At 40.2% G+C, this 25,958-nt stretch overlaps 1 protein-coding gene across 4 annotated transcripts in view; it reads left to right on the forward strand.

The window, feature by feature from the left end:
* setbp1 (SET binding protein 1) overlaps window positions 1-13,779 on the forward strand; it is a 352,441-nt gene extending 338,662 nt beyond the window's left edge. For 2 of the 4 annotated variants that reach the window (XM_028805729.2, XM_028805731.2), the window contains 2 exons: window positions 7,270-11,355; window positions 11,490-13,779. In XM_028805729.2, the coding sequence (XP_028661562.2) occupies window positions 7,270-7,835 (566 nt within the window). In that variant the 3' untranslated portion in view covers window positions 7,836-11,355; window positions 11,490-13,779. The remainder of the gene's footprint in view (window positions 1-7,269; window positions 11,356-11,489) is intronic. The other 2 variants (XM_051929498.1, XM_051929499.1) reach the window with 2 other exon arrangements.
* Window positions 13,780-25,958: the final 12,179 nt, after the last annotated feature.

Consider the following 25,958-nt stretch of genomic DNA (forward strand, 5'->3'; position numbering starts at 1 on the left):
CAAAGCAAAAAAAGTTAAAATTAATTTCACATGCAATTTCGTAATAGCAAAATGCAAAGCGCTCTACAAAAGTGCTTCAGGGCAGAAAGGAAGGAATATTTTTCTTTAAGGGTTTGTCAACAACCCCCTCTTTTGGACCCATACATTTCTCAAAGAAGGCACCCAGGTGAAATAAAGAGTGGAGAGTGTCTAGTTTTGTGGAGTATTAATGTGGGAGTTAAATATGTATGGGATGACAGGGAGACATACAGTATAGCATGTGGTGGCTCCTCCGTACAAGTGACTGATTATCTGTGATGGGGCTAAAATTAAGCTTTCCCAGTGCAGTCTTACTAATCCAATTGTGCATGCACTAGAAAACAGCTTTCCCATTCTTTTGTACATGCAGAAAATGGTAACAGATAAGAAGCTTTACCGGAAAAATGTTTTCATTAGGGTTGCTTATTAATCATCATTAAGGGGTATGATTAACATTTTAAACATTTCTGCAATTACATTTTTTTAATACAGCACCTAAATGCCTTACTTAAATCTAGATCATTGGACTACATTTCACTCCTAGAGAGTGGGAGAAACCGTGTCCGGTACAAAAGTTTCTCAAGCCCTGACGCTACGCAACAGAATTTCTACCTTTACACTGGGCGATTATGTCCTCTTTAACCTCAGTGCGGTTATCTCTGAGATCATTTGTCTACCGCTAGTCACATATACACTGCCTTTACCAAGTTTACTTGTCTCTAATGAACAGCGGCTGTTGACGTGGCAGCAGGGACAGAAGGTGGAATATGAGCTGTTGGAACGTGAAGCATTTCATGAGGAGAGTGATTTATCATATTAAAGGCATTTCTTCAGAAGTTGCTGGTGACTGCATTATAGAGCAGATTTCAGTTTTAGTGATAGTTAAGAATAAGAAGGTGATGACTTTGTTCAAACAGTAAACTCTGATGCCTCTTCTGAATGTACATGGTGTAACAAGAGCTTCAGGCAACTTTCACAGATCTCCAACGCACGAAAGAGAGTTATCAGATATTGTGAAATTAATTAGGTGCCAGAATAATATATTTTTAAAATTTTTTCATCAAATATCTTGTGAAGCTTTTGCTGTGAATTCAATTTTATATTTTACAATGTTTTGAAAGAATATCTTTCATGGTGAGATTTAAAGCTTGCTGAAAAAACAGATAATGGGTGCATTTTTCATACATTAACATTGATTTCAGTGGAAAAATTTCCATGTGTGTATTCACTACATCCATCGTTAACCGGATGTGGAAACAATGCAGTCAAACAGAGAAGTGTGAGCATGATATTTTTGGAAATTGAAATCAGAGTTAATTTCAGAGAAGATTGCAACCTGAAAAGTAATAATTATAGTCTAAATCAGTTGAGGAGTAATTTTTATAAATGATCTTTTGCATTGCAATGAAAAACTAATACTGTAGTTCAAAACAGATTAAACAGCACACTGAATGTAGGCACGTGGTACACAATGCAATAAAGATAACAGTGGAGGACATCAAAGGGCATAGATGTGAAAGAGTCAGAAAATTAATTCTGACAATTTAAATTGCAGGATGTTGCTTTCACTATGTAATAAAAAAGAATAGCCTGAAACTGTTTCAACTGAATAAAAAGTGGTCAGACATACCAAAATAGCCTATGGAACTAACCCATGAATTTAAATGATTTATGAGAAAGGATCTGAGTTGTAAAGCATACATTAAATCGTGAAACATGACCATGATGCTCATATTCTCCAAAAAAATAAATAAATAAAAAATAGGGCCCTTGACTCATTGGGATTATCAGTCAGTCAGTCATTCTCAAACGCACTTAGTCGTAGGCCAGGCTGTGGGAGCCTTAGCCTAACAGGGCAGTCACAATTATTCAGTTCAATTGTATGCTGAGTATTATTGGAGAGACCTTGAAAGAATAAGATCAGAATTGCCATGATATAATAAATGAAGAAATCAACACACCTGAGAGTAGAGGTCAAGGGATAAAGGATGATCCAGTGAAGTACCAAGGAAGCTTCTTGAAAGATCATCTAAAGCTATTTTGAGAGACCAAGAGTGGATTAATATATTTGTGGGTCCCGCAGACATCACAGCTAGTTTTGTCGTCACATCCACTGCTACCATATACTGCATCTCCATGGCCTTTGGTTAAAATCCTGGGCCTGGTTAATTTAAATTTAAGTGGAAAATTCATGTTGAGCCTATTTAATCTAAGCAGTACTTCTCCCTCTACAATTTCACTCAGTAACTCCATAGTAGTCCATGTTACTGCTGGGAGGATATCCACTTCTTCAAAATACAGGTTTAGGGCATTTGCTATTTCGCTGTTTGTGTATTTTAATTCTCCTTTCCTGTTCCTGGTATTCTTTACCTCCTCCATAAACGTTCTTTTACTACTAAACATTTGATATTTCCTACATGAGAGGTTGGGTATCAAACTAAAAGAAGTGGAAGTGCAGTCTTGGGTGTAGATGAGTGGAGAATTGGCTAAAACACGGGAAACAGAGAGTTATGGTGTAAAGAACCTTATCTGAATTGGGTGATATTAAGAGTGGTGTCCCTCAGGGGTCAGTTCTGGGGGCACTATTATTTTTAATATATATACATGAGGGTGGCACGGTGGCGCAGTGGTAGCGCTGCTGCCTCACAGTTAGGAGACCCGGGTTCGCTTTCCTGGTCCTCCCTGCGTGGAGTTTGCATGTTCTCCCCGTGTCTGCGTGGGTTTCCTTCCAGTACTCCGGTTTCCTCCCACAGTCCAAAGACATACAGGTTAGGTGCATTGGCGATTCTAAATTGTCCCTAGTGTATGCTGTGTGTGTGTGTGTGCGTGTGTCCTGTGGTGGGCTGGCGCCCTGCCCAGAGTTTTTTTTGTGCCTTGTGCCCTGTGTTGGCTGGGATTGGCTCCAGCAGACCCCCATGACCCTGTAGTTAGGATATAATGGGTTGGTTATATACATGATGTGGACAGGAATATAAACAACAAGTTGGTTAAGTGTGCAGATGATACCAAGCTAGGTGGATTGGCTGATGCTCTAAAACCCATGGAATCATTACAGATGGATTTGAGAGCATACTGTTTTGGGCAGATTTGTGACAGATAACATTTAATGTACTGTAAATCAATGTAAAGTATTGCACAAAGGAATTCAAAATGTTAGATTTTAATACTAAACGGGAGGTTTGAAAATTCAAAGTATTGCTTATGAAAGGATCTTAGATGTTGTAGTGGAGTCGTCACTGTCAACTTCCAGTGTTCAGAAGCCATTAAGAAGGCTAACAGAGTGCCAGGTTATAAAGTGCCCTGATGTGGGGAGTACAAGTCCACGGAGGTTATGCTGAAGCTTTATAATGCACTGGTGAGGCCTCATCTGGAGTACTGGGTGCAGTTTTGGTCTCCAGATTATAAAAACATAGAAGCACTAGAAAACGTACAGAGAAGAGCGACTAGGCTGATTCAGGATGAGTTATGAGGAAAGAATAAAAGAGCTGAGCCTTTTCAGCTTAAGCAAAATGAGATTAAGAGGAGACATGATTGAAGTGTTTCAAATTATGAAGAGAATTAGTCCAGTGGATCAAGAATGTTATTTTAAAACGAGTTCAATAAAAACACAAAGGTACAGTTGGAAGCTTGTTAAGGGTAAATTTTGCACAAACATTATAATGATTTTCATCATTCAGAGGACCATAGACACATGGAATAAGTTATTAAGTAGTGTGGTAGATGGTAGGACTTAAGAGACACAACTTGATGTCATGTTAGAGGAATTAAGTGGATAAAATTGGCAAGCTTTGTTGGGCTGAGTGGCTGTTCTTGTCATTTCTAATGTTCTAATGATAGCCGGCCACAGTTCAACAATTAATTAAATGACAGATATTGCTGGACTCCGTTTATGTTAATCCATTTCAAACTGGTTTGTTTTCCTGTCTGTTATGTGTATTTATTGTTTGATTAGTCATTTGTAAAGTTTGTAATTGCATTGGCCTATGAACTTGTTCTTAGCACTCTATGCCTGCACTCAATGAAGAGCACCATACAAAAATCAACCAAATTGAAAAAATGAATGGATGGATGAACAAATATTTAATTCTTTAAATTATTCATTAAATACTTGCCATGCTCATTAGTTAGAAAACATCTACTGTTTATTCAAAGGCACCAGTAGTGATTTCTACTTTTAAGAACAATCAGTAAGTGTAAATAGCATTAAATTTATAGATTCCTAAACGGACCTATTACTTTGATGATCATTTTTTTTTAGTCAGTTATTCTCATATCCACTTAATTCAAGACAGGAGTCTATACCAGCGACACTGGGCACAAGGCATTTGCCCTGTAGAGGGTGCCAGTCCATCACAGGCTCCACTCACACACACACACTCAGACTGGCACTAAACCTTAGCTGCATATCTTTTGTAATTTTGCAATATGGGAAAATTTCTAATTATTTGTACTGGGAGCTTTTGATGTGCCTTTTAGTACAGCTGTTCTTATGATGTATCCCCAGTCTTTGACATTTAAGGGTTGATTCTGAAACTAACAATGTGTGTGATTCATATGCTTTTCTTAGACCAAAACATGAAGTCACAGGCTGTTTGTTTACACTTTCACCTAACCCTTAGGAATAGCAAGAACGTGACACAAAATCCCCATTGATGATGACGCCACTCCTGTGTGACAACCCTCTTGTCACCTGAGATTTTTCAAGTAGTTAGTCACTAATCACGGTGCCAGACAGTCGTGATGTGTTGCATGTTGATTACATCTACATTCGAAACTCTGCAGACGCTTTCTCCTTTCCTTAGGCTGTATAGTTTGTCCCACCTTTGTGAATTAAATATCGTCCTCAGGCTGTGCAGAATTCTTTCTGCTTTGTGTCACACGTAGGTTGGATTTTCAACACAGTGTCTACCTGTTCGTCCCTGCCTTTACTGAGGCTGTGGTACTGGTATGATGACACCTTCTTGGAGTGAGTATCTGCAGCATACACAGCCTGTACAGAGTATTTGCCCCCTTGGAAGGTTCCACATTTTATTGTTGTAATACATCACAATGGAGTTCATTTGGCATTTTTGAATCTGATATAATGTCAAAATGAAAACAGATCGTTGCATTAATAGATGGTCTTCATTAATTACAAATATAAAACACAAAATAATTAATCGAGTAAGTAATCACACACACACCACCCCTACCCCCCAAACCCGACCCTTAGTATAACACCAAAATCATCACTGGAGCAGCCTATTGGTTTTAGACGTCATAGAATCAGTCAAATTGAAGGTTGAAGGTAGTTGAACGCTTTCAATTGATTGTTTTATAAATGCACCCGTATCTGTATCTCAGTTTAAAAGATATTTCTTCTGATTATTTATCAATTAATCATACAGTTTATTATACAATACCTTAGAAACTGAACAGTTATTTTTTTAAGGAAGTTAAATACTTACTCCGATGATTGACGTCCCTTTAGGTTTATTTCTTATGTAGTTAATATTTTGTAAACCTTTGACCTTGTCACAGTGCTCTGAGCTTGCACTCGGTGAAGAGCGCTATACAAAAGTAAGCTGAATTGATCTGATGTCACAATGCACGTACAATACCTGTATTGCACATGTATACATTACAAACAAATAGAGACAAAGATAAAAATAGCACTGTCACTAAAGAAATTAAGCATACTTTAAATTACTGTTAGATATATGTTGTGACATCCAGGGGACATAGCAGCACCCCAAACCCTTGACAAAACAGCAGTCTCAGGTTCAAATGCAGTCATTTTTATTCTTTCCTGTACCTTTACATGCCGTTCTAGAATCTTCCTGCACAGCACACCACAACAGTACAAATAAGGATCTTCCTCCTCTTCCATCCTGCTCCTCTTCTTCCAAGCAAGTGCTGTCCTCTGCCTCGTTTCATCTAGGACCCAGGAGTCTGTTGGAAACATTTCCGTGTCATGTGGAAGTCCTACAAAGTAAGGTTCGCAAATTCTTGCAGCACCTCTGGGTGGCACCTACGGAACACAACAGGGCCACCCTGCTAGACTGCAGGTCCCACCATGCCCTGCGGGTGTCTGTGCAGGTGCCGTAAACCAGGGATGCTGCCATCTTATGTCTCAGGGGAGCAGATAGTTTTATCTCTCCCTGGCTTTCCCACTCAGCAAGTCTCCTTGATTGTGCCCTTCTGGGACGTCGGCATCTCTACTGCATCGTTGGCACCTTCTACCCATCTCTTGGTTGAGGCAGGGAACGTCCTCCCTCCATTCCTATCCCAGTATTAATAAACCCATACGTGCTACACTTTACTATGTTATCTTGATTTCGGAATAAATGGTAAGGTTATATGACAATGAGGGGAGGAAAACAAAAACAAATCAGTTGGCAGGTATGAGGCTTTCAAGGCCAAAAGCCCAAACAGTCCTCATGGGGAATTTTACAGTATATAAGTGTCTTGCTGTTTCTTGTGGTCTAAGTACCCTGGAGACTGAACAGGTGATGTTACTGGCAGGTTGGTAGAATTTTCCAGGTCAAGGCCCTTACAGCTGTAAGGAAGATGAAAACAAAGATCATGTTGCCACTTTAATGTCTTCTCCCAGTGTTCTCTCTGAATGTGACACAAAACACATTTGACATCATGTAAGGCAACAGGAAAAGTCGTACTTTTTTTGTCTCTGAAATCTCCAAAATGAACGCTGCAACCCACCATAACAAACATTCTATTTTTTGTGTCTATTTATGATGTTCTGTATGTGTCCCTGGGTTGTCCTACAGACAACTACTTTAGTTACAAAGCTACTTTATACACAGTAGCCAGAGCATTTGTATCCCTGGAATGAAGAGTGTGTCCATGATAGGCTAACGGAAGTAAACCTCTTTTAGAGAGAAAGCTTCATGAAGATTTAATCAAGACATTCAGAATTCTCCAGCACATTGATAAAACTGATCTGTCAGAATTCTTTCAGGTAAACTATGAACCATGTTACATACACCGTTCATGAAGCACTTCTTCACGCAAAAGAATGTGGAACAAACTACCATGTCAGATATGTGAAGTGGAAATCTTGAGCTCTTTTAAAGCATGCCATTAGGATGACATATTTGGTCACCTTAGCTAAATAATGAACTTGATGAACCAAATTGTCACCTCTCATTTGTCAAATTCCTCTTGTTCTAATCTATTAAAACTGATTTCTTTGTAACAGATGTGTAATAGCATAGCATCTAATGTCCCTTTTTGTTTTACTTCTCTCCACAGAACCCAGTTCTACTTTGAAGAAGAGATTCAAAAGGAAAGAAATTGAGGAGATTCAGTCTGAGGTTCGCAAGATGTGCACGTTCTCCAAAATCCTTTCCACGAAGAAGAACCTGGACCACGTGAACAAAATATTAAAAGCCAAAAGGCTCCAACGGCAAGCAAAAACAGGCAACAATATTGTAAAGAAAAGAAGAGGAAGACCTAGAAAACAACCTCTCCTCTCTGACGAAGAGCCAACAGCTCAGATGCCCGTGCTTGAGAGGTGTGTTGACCTGCCTGGTAAAAAGAATTCTCGTGCCTGTTTGCCCCCTGAACCCCTGGATTTTTCCAATCAAGATCCCATCATGGACGCAATTGAGGCTGTCATACACATGGCAAGGGAGCAGCCCAAGGCACCAACGATGAGAGGGGGCAAAAGGCAGAACAAAGAGCAAGAGGAAGCGAGGTCAAAAAGACCACGCAAATGTCGTGGCAATGAGAAAGAAGACATCTCTAATACTGTGAGAAAGTATGGCAGCTCTGGCCTCTCTTTGGCTAGCTATCCAACGATGCACTCTGCCCATTGAGTCCTCTTTGCACTTTAGGGTAATTTTGTTGACACATGGGCATTGTCACTTGACACCGTTACAAAAAATTCAATAAGATACAATACATCTTGGAAAAAAAAAGTGGGAAAAAGATTACACAGAGAAGTCGTTTCAGCTTACTGAAAACCAGCCATATTGGCACTTCAAACATTCTACTGTGCTACTGCCGTGCTTGATAACCTTCCCCCAATCCCCCCCCACCCCCACCCCCCCATGGCTATGCCATAAGTAACCAGCAAGTATCTGAATACCGATCATTTGCTTACACTGCATAGCTTCAGTGACATTGCCTTGGATTTCTCTGTCTGTGACGGAGCAGTGCATTAAGAGAAATGGCAGCCTGGAAACAAAGCCTTTATCCGACAAAGAACTGTGGCCTGACTGCGTTGTGCAGCGGCTGTGTGTGGTATAAAGGAATAGTGGAATGTTGGCATATTTGGGGAATGCTTGTATAAATCTATCCAGGCTGTCACCACATCTTCATGCACAACAAATCAGACTGTAAATATGAGCATTTCTTCATGCGGTACATGCCTTTTTTTTGTACAATGTGTTTCAGAAAGTATTTTTAACTTAATGGCTTAAAAAAGCAAACAACTGAAGAACGGTTGTACCCTAAAATAAAGTAATTAAATAAGTTGGGTATTATTTTTAACCAAAAATAGAGCTGGGTGTGACTCAAGACAAATGCATGTTTAGCAGAAAAAAAAAAATGGATCCCGATTTTATTTGTTCACGAGAAGTGGGTTCGCCACACTGTTGGATACAACAGGGTGCACTGGTTAGTTAGCTGCGTTTCAGTTTACTTTTGAAGTTTATCTCTCCTTCACAGAAACATTTTCATACTTCCAGACACCCACACTTTTCAAAATTGAATTATAGTTAAAGGCATTAAATTTGCGTCACTACTTAGATATTTTTTTGTGCCTCTTGTTCAAAAATCTGATAAGTAAAGATAAAAGTTGTAATAAACTTGCCTTAACGTGGTAAAGTGTTACAGTTTTTCAAAAATCGAGTAAAGATGTGTTGTTTAAATTTTTGATTTAGCGTTGTCAAAACGTACGTTACTTTTTCGAATTATAACGTTAGTTTTTGTACAAATCATTTTTGGTAGTTTTTTTTTTAATTAAAAAAAAAATCGAAGGTTAAAAATCATATATAATATTTGTAATGACCTTTTCATTTTAGATCGGAAAAACTTTTTTCAATGTCTGTAAAGCGCACGTGTTGGTCATATTTGTCTGTCGTACGTTGTTGAAAGATCATTAGATTGATCTGAAAGGTAAAATTTAGTCAAACCTTAAAAAAAAAAAAATAAAATTATGCCAAACACCGTTTAAGAAAATACAACGTGGAACATCTGGCCATACGCTTCTTAATTTTGTCAGTTCAACAAAATGAGACACAAAATGTTCCTGCAAGTGAAATGTCTAACGGAGTGAATGTGAACAACTTTATATTTGCCAAGAATATTTCCTATGAGCCAAACATTCACTCTGCGGTTGGCAGTTTGTTTTGAGCATGGACACTCCTTGCGTACCAAATTTCCTCTTTTTGTCCTGAAATGTTCTAAAAAGCAATAATCTTGTGTAAAAAGGGACAAAAGCATCAAAGCTAAAGGAGTATGTTTTAGTTTGTTAAAGTTAGCAAAGCCAAAGTAATATTAATGTGTGAAATGAAGAAAAGTGCTTTATAACAGTAGTACTCTTTTTATAGGGTGGGATTTAAAAAGTTGGTCATTTGGCAAGTATTTTATATATATATATATAAAATAAATGTATGTACACACATCTATGTAGGCATATATACAGTATGTGTGTGTGTGTGTATGTATATATTTTGTATTTATTGCTGGAATAAGAAAATAAATGAAGACGTACTTTGAGATCAGCATATGCACTGGATAGTAAATTTTCTCTGGAGCATTTTTATCTACAAATTGATGAAATATGCATTAGGTCAGGTGCCACAGCTTTTTCCGAGGAATTATGAATTCAAGCCTTAACAATTGACATGCAAGGAGTGCCTTATATTTATTTTCTAAGGCATCAAATTCCATAACAAATATGCGCTTGATAGAGCGAAGCAGAACATAATGCTTTAAAAAAAAATTTGCTAAGAAAATGAAAAAAAACAAAAACTACAAATTTATGGATTTTGTTGCCCCAGAATTCCAAGAGTGTGTGATAAAGAGAGCTCTGCTCTGCGTTACCCAATACAAAACTATCGCATACCGCCAGAGTCGAAACAAGCGTTCAGTTAATCGCGCTCTTCCTTCACTGTAGTTTTCACTGTGGCGTTCTCACTTCTAGGTTTGCTATGCATCAGGTATGCCAGCCACGGCTGGTAGATAATAGGAGACGGAAATATTCTGAAGTGATTGAGCAATCAGAAAAATTCAGCTGTCTGTTTTGGGTCCACCCTTCCACAAAGATTAATAAGTGGTCTTATTTAATTTTTGAAGAAAAAAAAAATAATAATAATAATAAAGGTAATAATAATCTGCAAGATGTGCAAAAAGAGACTATCATTGCAACTATTACTGCAAATAGATCAGTAGATCGCGTTTGCAGTGGAGCCTTAATTTGAAATTTAATTATTGAAGTAAAAGTGAACTGTAAATACTGTAATTAAACTGGGTTTTGACTGCATGTATGACAACTGTGTATTGAAAACTTGGGTCTCCTTTGCAGTTCCTGACAAAAAAAAAAAAAAATTATGGCTTATTTGGGTTATGTTAACAATTGTTGACCTTAAGATACGTGTCTACTAAAGCAAGAAATATTGGCGAGCACCTCTGTGTTTTAATACTTTATAATACATATATAGTCATAGCTTTTACATTTTTTTGAATGGTGCCTAATACAAAATGAAAGCACAGTTATTAGTTTGGGGGAAGCACACACAATTATGCTTCTTTACATTTTGTGTTGATGTCCGTAATTATATGCAGAGTGTAATGGAATAGGGACACACTGTGGAATACAACATGCTATGTCGATCCATCAATATCCTAGTCAGTTTGTTTGTGTGCTGTGACAAACATTGGATATAACAATGAACCACACAAAGGACCACCTATACATTATTAAGAAGTCCGCATATTGCTAATTCTAAACTGGAGCAATTAGTTCTTCCTTTACCTTCCAGCATAGCTACAGACACCATTCTTATAAAATGAGGCCAAACTCACAACCATCCCTCGTATATGTGTGGATCTCAGCCCATATGCTGTTCATGTGGAGCTTGTACCTTCTCCATGTGACACCGCATGACTCCACAGTCATGCTAGGTTAATTGTAGATGCTAAACTGGACTGGGTGTGCATAGCTACCTAGCTGCTGCCCATGGAGATACCATGGTTAATGAGACTAAATTGGATTTAGGTATCAATCTCGACACATCCCCTGCCGATGTCTTGCTGGTATATTCTCCCTGTGACACCATGAAGGTTTTTCTCTGTCATGAAAGGTTAACTGGAGACGTTAAACTGGACTAGGTTTAGGTTTAGGTTTCTTTATTTAGTCATGTTTACACAAGAAAACATGAAATTTGCCTTCTCAGTTGCATCTAATAACAGGTAACAGACAGAATGAAATAAAACAGACAAATAGAAATAAGAAAGGTTAAGAGGTGTGGATCTTGACCCAGGTACCGCCCATGTGGACACTGTGGCTAAATTGGATTTGGGTATCAATCTCAGCCCAGTTACTGCTCATGTGGAGCTGGTACTTTCTCTCTGTGACACCATGGAGGTTTTAATTGGTCGTGCTAGGTTAATTAGAGATGCTAAACTGGACTGGGTGTGGATCTCGACCTAGGTATTGTCAATGTGGACACCATGGCTAATCAGAGAGGCTAAATTGGAGTTGGGTATCGATCTAGGCCCAGCTGGTCCCTTCTCCTTTTTGCACCATGAACGTTTTTTTCTATTATCGAAATTGGACTGGGGTGGTCCCCAACTCTGTTACCAGATGGCCGCAGTGGTGACTGGTTTTCATTCCATTTCTTAGTTAGTATCTAACTACTGTTGTCAATGAACATACTTTATCAACCTTGACTTTTTTTTAAGATTTTGAAGCCTAATTTGCTTATTTTTTCCTTTACCCAGGAGCCTTTAGTAAAGAGATTCTCCAGGTCAAAAACTTTTGTATGATGGTCTCAGAAAAAGAGAATAAGTAATATTATAAATATGTATTGTGATGGAGTGAGTTCACTGCCAGTCTTTAACTTGGAGATCTCTAACTCAGTTCGTGGGAGGGTTGCGATGGCTTCAGGTTTTCCCTGCAACCCATTTTACAATTTGAGGCCAACTTGTTCCATTAATGCTTCATTCTACTTTATTTAAAGGTATGGCTTGACGGTGCAAAGTATGTTCCATTAGCAGCAGTAATTGCATACTAGTTTGGAAAGGAGCCATTTCAAATGAGATTGCGATCCCCTCTGAGTTAGACTGAGCGTAGGTACGTGTCCGTGTCTATTGTGATGCCATCCAACGTTGGTTCCTGATTTGTACCTGATGATGTCTGGGTAGGCTCTGCACTTCACAACTTTGAGGTCAGGAGGATGGGCGTGATTTCTCCGTGAGTTAATGGTTTTCCAAAAACAAAGACCAAGGACTTCAGCTTCAAATAGTGTAAAACTTCCTAAAATCATTACATCCTTTCAAATCAATGAGAAAAACTAAATCTATAATGTATTATTCAAGGGGTTTTTATTTATTTATTTCGCATATACTGTATACCGTGCAGCTTTCCCCATTATTAATCTTCATTATGTGAAAATTATCCTGCGTGGTGGTCCTCATATGATTTGGAAAGCCCTTATTCTAGCAAAGGTACCGTCATGCTCGTCACAGACTTTATCGTCTGTAGCGGACATCTTGATTATGTATTGGCATACAACTGAATTCAGTGAGATTTTAATTACCTTACATTCAAGTTGCATGTGATGGAGTCACACTGTGGTGTTTCTACTCATCGAATCATTCACTGGTATAGCTGGCTAATAAAATATTTCAAGAAATTAAAAAGAAAGCAATATAAAGTATTGTTACATTTTCTTTTCATATCTTCGCCCGGGCCAATGACCAAAAACGTTGCACTCATAGTTTGTCGTTTCACTTTCCAGCCAAATATTTCGTGTTATCCTTAAAAAAAATTCAATGGAAGAAAACAACACTTTAGAATTTACAGAGGTGTTCAGCTCGCCCGTGTTTTTTATTTTATGTTATTTTTATTTTTTTATGTGTGTTTTTTTTCCCATTTACAAATGTTGCCACTTTTTATTAATATTGGGAGTGATGCCCACCTGCGAAACACTAAAATCCCAAAGGTAAAAAAAAAACAAAACATGTCAGTTCTGCCACCCTTGTTATAACACAGGTTGCTGAAAAATAATTTAAAGGAAAAAAAAAAAAGTGTTCTAAAGTTTATAAGAAAAAAGAAAATGTTTCAGTAAAAGAATTACAAAATGAAGTATTGATTTAAAAATAATGTAACATTGTACATTACAGGAGCGCAGATGGTGCTCTGAACAGTGCTGGCATATTTTAGTTTGTATACATAGTGTTTTTTAACCTCTTTTTAATAGAGTGACATTTTTTTTCTTTTTTTTTTTTTTTTTTTGCATGTTCAAATTGATTGTATGTATACATATTTTAGACAAGGGGAAAAGTTATTTGTATTTTAATTAAATACAGAGGAAAAACTTGTACATTGTTTGATATGTTTTTTTTTTGTATTGGATTTTTAATTCATGAAGCATTTTTGTACATTATATGAATATTAAAACTGCAAATATTTGGCATATATATGTAAGTATATATTACGTACACATACATATATATGCTGGCATGCTTTTGGTCATGTTTGTTCATGATCTAGTTGTTTGTTTTTATTTTCTTCTTTTTCTGAAAGAGAAGCTCATCTTATGGCTGCCGTTTCTTGGTTAGCAGTATAGAGCACTTAAAATAAATAAAAAAAAAGTCAACCTTGTTCATATGTTATTCATTGTGTGGAAATAATAAATGAGTTTATTGAAAGTCTGAAAAGAGACAATCAAATGCTGTTTTATTTCTTTTTCTTCTTCGTTTTTCTGCTGTTTTGTGGTCGCCGGATTACCGCCATGAGTTTCTAGACAGGAAGGCGATGCAGCAGTTAGTGCTGTCGCCTCGCGGCCCTGAAGCTGTGTGTCTGGGGAGCATTGGGTACAACTGTGAACCACACAAAGGACCACCTACACGTCGTTAAGAAGTCCACAAATTGTTAATTCCATTCTGAAGAAGTCACTTGAGGCTGTTCCTATAAAATGAGGCAAAATTCACAACCATCCCTACATAACATCCATCCATTTTCCAACCCGCTGAATCCGAACACAGGGTCACGGGGGTCTGCTGGAGCCAATCCCAGCCAACACAGGGCACAAGGCAGTAACCAATCCCGGGCAGGGTGCCAACCCACCGCAGGACAAACACACCAAGCACACACTAGGGCCAATTTAGAATCGCCAATCCACCTAACCTGCATGTCTTTGGACTGTGGGAGGAAACCGGAGCGCCCGGAGGAAACCCACGCAGACACGGGGAGAACATGCAAACTCCACGCAGGGAGGACCCGGGAAGCGAACCCAGGTCCCCAGATCTCCCAACTGCGAGGCAGCAGTGCTACCCACTGCGCCACCGTGCCGCCCCCCTACATAACAGTGCCCCCCATATGTACTCTGCACGAGTGGATCTTAGCCCAGCTACTGTCCATGTGGACACCACGGTTCACCAAAGAGGCTAAATTGGGAAAATGAGTATCTGACTTGGCCCATCTACTGTCCACGTGATACCTTGGAGATTTCCCTTTTACCCAGCTACAGCTACCATGGTTAAAGAGGATAAATCGAATTTGGGTATCAATCTGAGCCCAGCTACTGCCCATGTGGAGCTGGTTACCTTCTCATTGTGACACCATAGAGCAGGGGTGTCAATCTCCGGGCCTGGAGGGCTTCAGTGGCTGCAGGTTTTCATTCTAACACTTTCCCTAACCGGTGACCAGTTTTCACTGCTAATTATCTCCTTTCCCCTTCATTTTAATAGCCGTCTTTAAGGATTCGGTGCTCTGAATTGATTGTTGTCTTCATTAAATGGCAGCCAAACAGAAATGAGACGTGAAACGAGCCAACAGATGGCAAACTAAATTGGGTCTTCAAACTGCAACCAATTTCACTCCGACCAGTTTCTTAATGAGAAGCTTATTCTTGCTGTTAATTAAACCCGTTATTTAATTTCATGGCCTGTTGCTGCTCTCATTCTGCCACAGCAGACATTTCCAAAAGTGTTTTCTTTCTGTTTTTCCTATGAACACCATCAAAATGTTTTGGCGACTTGAGAGATCAACCTTACTGAGACCTTCACCTTTCTTTATTTTCAGATATTGTGTGATGGGCACAGGTGAGCTGGTCATGTGGTGGCTTGTTTTGTGTCTCGTTATTGTTTGGCTGCTAATTAAGGAAAAAGAAACAAGTAAAGGGCCTGTGTCAAGTTAATTAAAATGAAGGCAAATGTTAATCAGCACCAAAAACTGGTCATTAATCAAGAAGAGGGTTAGAATGAAAACCTACAGCCACTGTGACCCTCTAGGACCGGAGTTTGACACCCATGCCATAGAGGCTTTCCCCTGTCACGCTAGGTTAATTTTAGATGCTAAACTGAACTGGATGTGCCTCTCGGCCCAGCTACTGCCCAAGTGGACACCATGGTTAATCAGAGAGACTAAATTAGATTTAGGTATCGATCTCAACACTGCCCTCTTAGAGTTCGAACCTTCTCCCTGTGTCACATGTGATATGGATGCTATATAGCGCCCAACCTGACACAAACTCACACTGAGGCACGTGTAAAACACTAAGAACTTTTATTTTTCTTCACCTGTGGGGCACGTCTTCCCCGTGAACCCCACAGGCAACACAAAACACTTTTCTGGCACCACCACTCCTCCCGTCTAGCTTCGTCCTCCTCCTCCTAACTCTGGCCCCTGAGTGGTGAATGCTGGCCCTTTTTATAGCCCACCCAGAAGTACTCCAGGTGCTTGATCACCTGCTGCTAATTGCACTTCCAGGCAGGACTGTAGAGTTGTCCAGGCTGTCTCCAGGATCTATGTAGCAACCCCTGGCGGCCACCCCAGATCCCCACAATGTTGTGGAAAACTCCATCTCCCATGGAGCCCTGTGGGAAACAGGCACCATCGTCACCCAGGGAGTCTGCCACCAAGCATCCCGGGGGAGCTACTGAGGAGCCCATGGCTGCTCCCACAGAACATATGCAGCAGGGGCGTTCCGGCTGGGCATGGGACCTGGCCGCCCATTACACACCGTAATGGTTTTCATCTGTCATGCTAGGTTAATAGGAGAATAATCTGGACTGGGTGTGCCTTTCAACCAAGCCACTGTCTCTGTGGACACTACGGATAATCAGAGAGGCTAAATTGGATTTGGGTGTCAAACTCAGCCCATCTACTGCCCATGTGGAGCTGGTACCTTCTCGTTGTGACACCATAGAGGCTTGCCCCATCATGCTTAGTTAATTGGAGAAGCTAAACTGAACTAGATGTGTCTCTTAGCCCAGCTACTTTCTAAGTGGACACCATGGTGATTCAGAGAGACTAAATTGGATTTGGCTATCAGTCTCAGCCCAGCTACTGCCCGTGTGTGAATCTGATTCCTGGCCAAAAGAGTTCTCTGAATTTTTATTTTTTTATGTTCTGCCATAAATCCCTCCGGGTTTACTCCCAACACCACAAAGACGTGCATGTTTTGTTAATTAGCAACACAGGAGTTAGAGCTGATGTTGAACAGACATTCTGGTCTCACGCCCGGTGATTGTATGTGTGGACTTTGCACATTTTTCCGGCATCTCTGCTCCGTTTTTTCCTCCCACATCCCCAAAAACATGTTTTAAGTTGATTGGCAATTCTGGAGTGTTCCTGGTTGGGTTTTTGCACAAGTGAACCCTGCAATAGACTGCCACTCTTTCTAGGATTGGGTCCCACCTGCCACACAATGCTGCCAGAATGGATTCTTTTGTCCCCCACCCTATGTCTTTATCCAGGATTATGAGGCTCTGCGTATGTTATGCCTTGAATTTGTCCCCATAATTAAGTATTGGGTGTGTGCCTGTGTCGTGTCATGGACTGATTTCATCCCACCTTGTACTCCATTCTGCATTGTAGCTTACTTTTTTTGGTCAAATTGAATTAAGAATGTTAGTAGATGTATACACTCGCTGAGCAAATTATTAGACACTACACCAATAATGAGTAGGACCTCCTTTTGTTCTCAAAAACAGCCTCAGTTCTTTGTGGCATGGCCTCCACAAGATGTTGGAAAAAGTTCATTGAGATGCTGGTCCATGTTGGCATGATTGCATCACACAATTTCTGCAGATTTGTCAGCTGCATGTGGTAAGATGCAAATCTCTCGTTCCACCACATCCCAAAGGTGTTCTTAGGTTAAGGTCAGGTGACTGGGGAGGCCACTGAAGAACACTGAACGCATTATCATGTTCATGAAACCAGTTTGAGACAACTTTTTGTGGTATAGTGGGTCCGCAGCTCTAAACGGGTGGCCAGTTTTTAAATAAATAATCACTGCACTCGCGGCTTAAGGACGGGAGCATGGAGCAGGACCTGCACCGTCTCAAATGGTGGCAGCAGTGGGATGAGCTGGCAGTGGGGACCAAAGAGCAGGAGACAACAGTATGTGGGGTTGGTGTCAGACTTTTGAAAGAACCCACAGACCCAAGCCAGAGGAGTACATTTTAAAGGAATGAGCTTTTTAATGGACATTTATTTATTGATTGTTTTGTTGTTTTAAAGTTCTTATTTTTTAAAGGCCTTTTTTAACAAAGGGGTGCTTGGGTTGGGTTTAGTGGGTTTGTTTTAGTGCCTTTATTGTTCTTTTAGTGCAGTGTTAGGGCCAAGCTGCGGACCTGGGCCACCAGTTGTACTGGGTTGTTAGAAGCATGGAGCCTTCCCATTCAACTGACGGCTTAAGGGGGGAGGAATGTGCTATAGTGGGTCCGCGGCTCTAAACGGATGGCCAGTTTTGAAATAATCGCCAGCACTCACGGCTTAAGGAGGGGAGCATAGAGCAGGACCCGCACCATCACACTTTTGCTGGAAGAAGCCATTAGACGATACATCAAGTGCGGCCACAAAGGTCAGTAACAATTCTCAAATATGCTGTGGCATTCAAGTGATGATTGGTTGGTATTAATGAACCCAGAGGATGCCAGGAAAACATTCTCCACATCATTACATCACTACCACCAGCCTGGACTCTTGACACAAATCAGGATGGGTGCATGAATTCATAGTGTTGGTGCCAAATTCTGACACTACCATCTGCGTACATCAGCAGAAATCGAGATTCATCACACTAGTCTTCGGCTGTCCAGTTTTGGTGAGCCTGTGCCCACTGTAGCTTCTGTTGTTGGCGGGCAGGAGTGGAACCCCATGTGGTATTCTGCTGTTGTAGCCCATCTGCCTCTTGGTTAACATGTTGTGCATTCTGAGATGCTGTTCTGCTCACCCCAGTTGTACAGAGCAGTTATCTGAATTACCGTAGCCTTTTCGTCAGCTCAAACCAGTGTGAAAATCGACTGACCTCTCTCGTCATCAAGGCATTTCCATCTGCAGAACTACCGCTCACTTGATTTTTTTTTTTTTTTTTTGCACTCTTCTGAGTAAAATAAGCTAGAGATTGTTGTGCGAGGAAATCCAGGAGATCAGCAGTTGCAGAAATACTCAAACTTGCTCGCCTGGCACCAACCATCATGTCACAGTTGAAATCACTGAGGTCACATATTTATTCCCTGAAGCTCCTGACCTGTATCTGCATGATTTTATTCATTGCACTGCTGCTGCCGCTACATGATTGGCTGATTTGAAAATCACATGAATAAGCAGGTGTATAGAGGTCCCTAATAATTTGCTTAGTGTGTATATTTCCCTGACCGCATACAACACCTCTGTTATGGTATATCCTAAGGTTTGATCTAAGTGGTGACTCTTGTATGCCAGTGGAAATGAAGGAGAAGTGTATTTAGGACTGAAGCCAGGATGCACTTCTTTACACAAACAGTTGTGGGCCTCTTTTAACAAACTACTAAGGACAAGGTGTTGAAGCAAAAACCTTGACAATCTTTAAGAAGAATCTGGGTGGGATACTGGGACAGCTTAGCAATTAGCTAAATCATTTTTCGTGACGGACTGAGGGGGTCTCCACTTGTTTGTTAAATTGTTTGTGTTTTGTTTATTCAAACACAGCGGTTAGCACCGCTACCTCTCAGGTCCAGCATCCCGGGTTTGAATCCTGTGCCCTGGTCGTTGTCAATTTGGAGTTTGCCCATTGTTCCCATGTTAATGTGGATTTTCCTTTGGGTACTCCAGTTTTCATCCCTTATACACAAAGACAAAAACATCCCAGCACAAATCATCAACCTCTATTCACTAATCTCTTGTAAAATGTCAACCAGTTGAGTTTTGAAGGACGCTAAAGTAATTCCCTCAGGAACTAATTAACCCCTTCATCAGTTTTCAACCATCTCCCAGGGTTGACACATTTACCAGATCTCTACCGTTCCCTGATACCAGTCTCTATCTCTATCAACTTTCCAGGACTTGAATCAATTGTCCTTCACAAGCCCAATTACTTCTCTACATCTTCTTCCATGTCTAACACACTAAAATCTCTCTTCTTTTTTCAAAGTTCCTCAGGCTCCACCAGCTGTCCAGTTAGGAGGCACTTTCATCAAAAGAGGACCCTGGAGTCATGTGATTCTCCATGGTATCCTATGGCTAGAGCTTGTGCTCTGTCTCCGAAATCTAAACAGAGCCCCCCTTTTTTCTGTTAAATGAAATCAAAGGTTCTCCTACTTATCGAAACTACACACATACCTGCTCAACTTGTGATGTCTTTGGAGGGCAGGAGATCTCTTTTCGCTGCTTTTAATTCACTCAAGGAACCTCAGCATGCAGCTTCTAATGGTGGCGATGGTGATGACAGGGAGTTCAACTGGGATTCCATGAGGAGCCTGCAGCACACAGCTACTTTAAACACCACTGTTCAGTGTAACTTTACTGAGATTGAAACAGAATTGCTGACTATTAGCCAAGAACAATCAAAAATGAGACTTTCAGGCATAGCAGCCTACAATATCTCGACGAGATGTCAATATAAGGTTTCTCCATAGCAATGTCATGTCCCTGATAGTAAACCTGGTAGGTTAGGAAGATAGGGAGAATTTCAGTCAGGTGGGTGAACAAGGGCCCCAGGAAAGATAACACAACTCTAATGTATTTCTTTTTTCAATGTGGTTGAAATACTGTAGTTCTCAAACTCTCATAACGTCAATTCAAAAATAATGCAAGTGCATCATGTTTAAGTAAGTGGGCTGAATGCTGTAGGTCTGTCATGTTTCAGCCTGCATTTTCTCCCCGGCCGGTGTTCACAGTTGTGTTTCGTGTCTGTATTATTTATTTGTTTTAATTTTTCTTTTGTTTATTATGTACCCTTTTCTGTTTGTGTGTTGGGAAAGGGGTGTGGCCTAGGTACTGCCCCTTGTGTTTTGTGGGTGGATCTCCAAGGGGCGGGACAACCTGCCAATCACCACCAGGAACGGCCCTCCACCCTATTTGTGGGAGGGCCTCCCATAATTCCTGGCTGTTTATTGAGTGGAGTGTTATTGTGCTTTTGCAATTGTCAACAGTGATCAAGGTTATTATAGTTTTGCCTTTTTATATTAGTTTTTATTTCTATATTTTTTCTGACCTTATTTGGAAATTCAGTTTAGTTTTAGTTTTCCTTCATCGTGTATTTTTAGTTTTAGTTTAGTTTTTATTTCACAAAGATATTTTTATTTTATTTTTATATATATTAGTTGCAGTTTAAGTTTTAGTAATTATGGCATGGAGCACCTATGGAGTTAGTTTTGTGTCACAATCAGACAGAACTGTACACTGCAAGTGCTGTGTGAACACCCGCCCTCCATCACCAGCCACCGTTCACTGGATGAATATGTGCGGGCGGCTCGTGGTGGATGACTTTCTGTTTTAGAGTTAAAAGTTATAAGGGTTAAAGACTAACGGCAAGAATAATCATTCAAAAACGAAAACTAAAAATATTTTAGTAAATTATTATTTTATTTCAGTTAGTCTTTCCAGCTACTTTAATAGTTTCATTTAGTTTTAGTTTTTCATTTCGGTTTTGTAAATTATTTTATTTCAGTATACGAAAATGTTTTTTTAATAATAGTTTCAGTTTTAATTTTCGTTAACTATAATAACCTTGACAGTGATAGAAGAAAGTTTAGAAATCCTATCTTGCAACGAAATTACCCCAAAAGTAAAGCTCGGCCCGTGAGCTTTTGTCCCGATTCCTGTTCATTCCTCACGTACAACATCCAAGATGCCTCGTGGGCGCCTACCAAACAACAATTCGAAAGGACTTAAGCCAGTGGACGCCTGAGGCGATTCCCACACCACAAATATAATAAAAGGCAGGAAAGAGTCCCAAGATGTCTGGTCATCATGAGCAATTCGCCTGATCATCTGTTTTAAAGTCTTGTTAAATCGTTCAGTCAGTCCATTCGTCTGCGGATGGTAAACAGTCATACTTAATTTCTTAATAGCAAGGCTGTCACACAATTGTTTCATCACGCGAGAAGTAAAAGGTGTGCCCTGATCAGTTACAATTTCTCTAGGGATGTCAATATGAGTCAAAATCTTGCACAGAGCTTTGGCTACAGTGGAGGAATTGGCTTTTTTCAAAGTAGCCACTTCTGGATATCGCATTGTATAGTCAACCAACACAAGTATATATTGATACCCATTTTTACTCTTAGGAAGAGGGCCTACACTATCTAATCCCACCCGTTGAAAGGGGACTTCCAAAATTGGCATAGGAGAAAGGGGAGCCCAAGGAGGTTTACTGTATAAGCAGGGACGATCTGGCAATCAGGACATGAAGTACAGAATCGCTCAACATCTTTTCCCATATTCAGCCAATAAAATCGTTTTAATAAACAATCTCTAGTCTTATCAGCCCCCAGGTGCCCACCCAAGATGTGAGAGTAGGCTAACTGCAAAAGAATATCCCTATGTACTTCAGGTACATCTAACTGTTCAATAAATAATCACTCTAAAAAGACAGCCGTCTTTCTCAAGAAAGTGTGGGGTTTCCAAGCTCCTGGAGGCACGCTCTTGGTAATAAGAGTCACTAGCAGAGCAAGCCTGTTTAAATGCATAATCTAGTGAGCTATCAGCATGCTGCAAGCGCACAAAATCTGTCTGCTCGCTAGTGCTTGGTTTGTGTTCAGAAGCATTTGCAAGTTGAGAAGTTATAGATGGGCCAGCCAGCTGCTCTATGAAACTGTATCACTGGAGAGATCAGGTTCAATGTCAAATTGGTGCTCGAGGCCTTCTCCGACAGCCACCAGTTCCTCCCCTTCGTTCATGATAACACGGGGCTCTAGGGCTGATGCCCCAAACTCAGCTAAGAGCCTAGGGAATAGGGCGTTCCTTCTGCCAATCAGCAAGGGCCATGGGCAGGAATCTGAAATGGCAGTCCAAACTTTAAAGTTCCGAACCTAATATTTTAAAAGTAGCAGCACAGTCTCATCGTCCTTAACATCCCCATGTACACAGTGTATGTTCACAGTCTCAGTGTTACATGAGGACGTACTGTTGAGGCAGTCACGTCTGACAATACAAAGGTCACTACCTGAGTCCAACAAGGCAGGGATCTTGTGGCCCGCTAACATCACAGAGATCAATAAGCGGTTCTTTTTCAGTGAAGAAGAAGGAACATGGGAGCAATATACCTGGGCTAAGCCAACCTCCAAGGGCCGAGCAGGGGAGAGGAGACAAGTCCAACCTGATCATACCAGAAACATCTGCGCTCGGCACCACAATGGAAATACGCACGTCAGCGTCCACGGCCAGGAGCCCGGGATTGTCTTTCTGAGGAAACTGGATGTTCATGGACCTGAGCCCGCTGTTTATTGTAACGATCTCGGGCAGGTTGTGAGTGTGCCCATGGCGAAGCAAATGCTCCACCCTATCTCCAAGCAGCCTGTGAGCCATCCAATCATTTGTCGAAGGTGGAGAACGAGTCAACATCATGACAAAAAAACTTGTTGCGAAGAACTTCAGGAATCCCCGCCAGTACCACATCACTGGCTACTTTCTTCACAATCCGCTTGATCGAGTCCCCCTCAAAACAGCGGTAAACGAGATGAATTAAATCCTGCAACTGAGCATGAACAGGGTGATCCAGGTCCAGTTTCCATTGGCAAAGCGCAGAGCCCCTAGCCAGACCCAGAACATTCACATCATCTTGAGAATCAATCTGTGCAACCACTCCTGGTACCACTTGTCAGGCTTGGGTCACAGAATTGCACAGAAACACAGGAGATTGTAGAGACAGGAATTTAATTCAAACACTTCAAACAAACATGTCTCTTTCAGAAGTAAAACAACCTCAGTAAGCAGTTAGTTCTCGATTAAAAGAATAGGCAAACATCATAGGGGAGCACAACAGGAGAGGGACCCCCAACAGGAGTAGCGAATGTCTGGGGGAGGAGAGAGAAACAAAGCAATCAGCCAAAAGGATAGGTACTGTTCAGGCTTTTAAGTATGCGTACCGATGCACGAGAAGCATATCACGCGACAGAGCAGCAGCAAGTAAGGGAGCAATGTGAAGGTAGTCTATCAGCGTCTTCAAGAGGGTTTTTTTTAGGAGTGTCCATGTCTTCTAGGGGTACATTCATTTTATCAATATTATCCATTTCACGAATCATCCTAACACTTAGTCAACAGTCACCTTGCACGATTTTGCTAATTTTCTGGATGTTGTCATCAGTCTTTGAAGTTTAAAAAGAAATTTTAAGTTAATTCATTGTTCAAGTTTGAGTAACAACATTTTTCCAATGGTAGCAGAAGAAGAAGAAGGCTAACTTAAACGACTGCTGGAGTCAGACTGTTCGAGATATTAAGTTGAAACTGATAAGAGAACATTGACCCATGTTGGCCCTCCTCTTCCTAGAGCAATAAGAACAACAGCAGTTATTTTTTATACACACCTTGTTTACTCCTCTATTATTACAGTTGCTGTCTTTCTTCTTCTGAAACAAGATAAGAGCCCTTCTCTCTGTCAGAGCTACAGACCTCTGTCCCTCATGAATACTGATTCAAAAACTGATGATTGTGGTTCTGAAATTCTGGCTTCAGACCTGTAAATGAATTCACCTGGCTGTTATTATTTGCTCTTGCCTGGTTTTTCACAACATGTACAGACTACTACATATCACTGATGCAGCCCCATCTTTCTCCAGCCCTGCTGCTCTTCTTTATATTTTTCTCCCTCTGTAGTTGTTCTAACTAGTTCCACTATTTCTGCTCTCCATCTGCAGAGAGAGTACATGAAGAGTTAAAAACAGTTGAAGGAAAATCTGGGAAAAAGTGTGCGTTTTTGATTTGGCTGGTGGTCAGCTTGACAAAATGGAGATTGAATCATGGTAAAGTTTAATTGGAATGAAGGGGGTTGAAAGGATGGAGAGAATCGAACTCCCAACTCCTTCTCCAACTCTTTATGCACTAACACTTTAGGATGTCACAAGACATACAACCTCCAGAGACTGTGTAGCAAAACGGGGCAAGATAGGATGTTGAAAAGTAGGGATTCTTTGTTACCAAGGAAAAGTGGAAGAGATAGATAGATAGATAGATAGATAGATAGATAGATAGATAGATAGATAGATAGATAGATAGATAGATAGATAGATAGATAGATAGATAGATAGATAGATAGATAGATACTTTATTAATCCCAATGGGAAATTCACATTCTTCAGCAGCAGCATACTGATACAATAAATAATATTAAATTAAAGAATGATAATAATACAGGTGAAAAAAACAGACAATAACTATGTATAATGTTAAATATTAACATTTACCCCCCCTGGTGGAATTAAAGAGTCGCATAGTTTGGGGGAGGAATGATCTCCTCAATCTGTCTGTGGAGCAGGACAGTGACAGCAGTCTGTCGCTGAAGCTGCTCTTCTGTCTGGAGATGACATTATGTCATATGTCAGTATGGGAAAGGTTTGAAATGCTCTAAGTCATACCTACTGATTGAGGTATTTTGCGTTCTATAATTATTATTATAGAAATGTATTTTTTTAATAAAATCGAGAGCTTGCAGCATTTGTTCTCATATGGCTCCCTCTCTTAATATGTATTGTGAAAACTACTCTCAACAAATAAAGCCTGGTCTTCTCTCCTACCATGACTTCCTCTCCTCTTGTCAGTAGCTTTCACAGTTACTCAGCATTGATTGCAGGAATAAATGGTTATGAAAACTGAGCTACAGAGGGTGAGCAGAGAAGATAACCCACTGAACTGAACAGAACAAGACGCGTAGACAGGAAAGCAGCCGACCTACGGGTATTGAAATGAAGCTTCGAGCATTAATGACATACAAACAAAACATTTCTCCCCGAAGTACTAATTTACTGTTCCTTTTCTGAAAAATGTTTTGAGAACATAAGTGTATGTTGCAGTTACTGTTGTCAGTCATTTGAAAAACTCATCTCAGTGGTCTGATGGGAATTCTCCAGATAAACCACAATATGTTTTATTTCTCTCACCTTAAGATACTTTAAATGAAACAAATTGTTGCAAAATAAATTTCCTTTTCATCTTCTGAATATTTAATAATGTGAGCAGAGGGATTTAACTAGTACAATAGACATGGAAACTATCTATTTAAATGTTTAAATTCTTACAAATGCAACAAAATATCATGTTGAAAACGCCTTCGTTATTATGTGTTAAAACTGGTAAGTAACATACCTGGTAGGAACGTCAGATTGAATGTCATAGCACAAAAATAAATTGAACTCTTTAAAATCCAGAACAAAGAACAATTGTTTGGTTTACACTAATTTCGATGTTGTGTTACTCCGTACATGCCATGGGGTTTTATGGAGACCATTGCATGGATCCCTTTTTGCACACTACCTTCAGGATTGTTCAATTCTACGATTATTTGTAT

This window comes from Erpetoichthys calabaricus, chromosome 7 (assembly GCF_900747795.2).
Source record: "Erpetoichthys calabaricus chromosome 7, fErpCal1.3, whole genome shotgun sequence".
Taxonomy (NCBI): domain Eukaryota; kingdom Metazoa; phylum Chordata; class Cladistia; order Polypteriformes; family Polypteridae; genus Erpetoichthys; species Erpetoichthys calabaricus.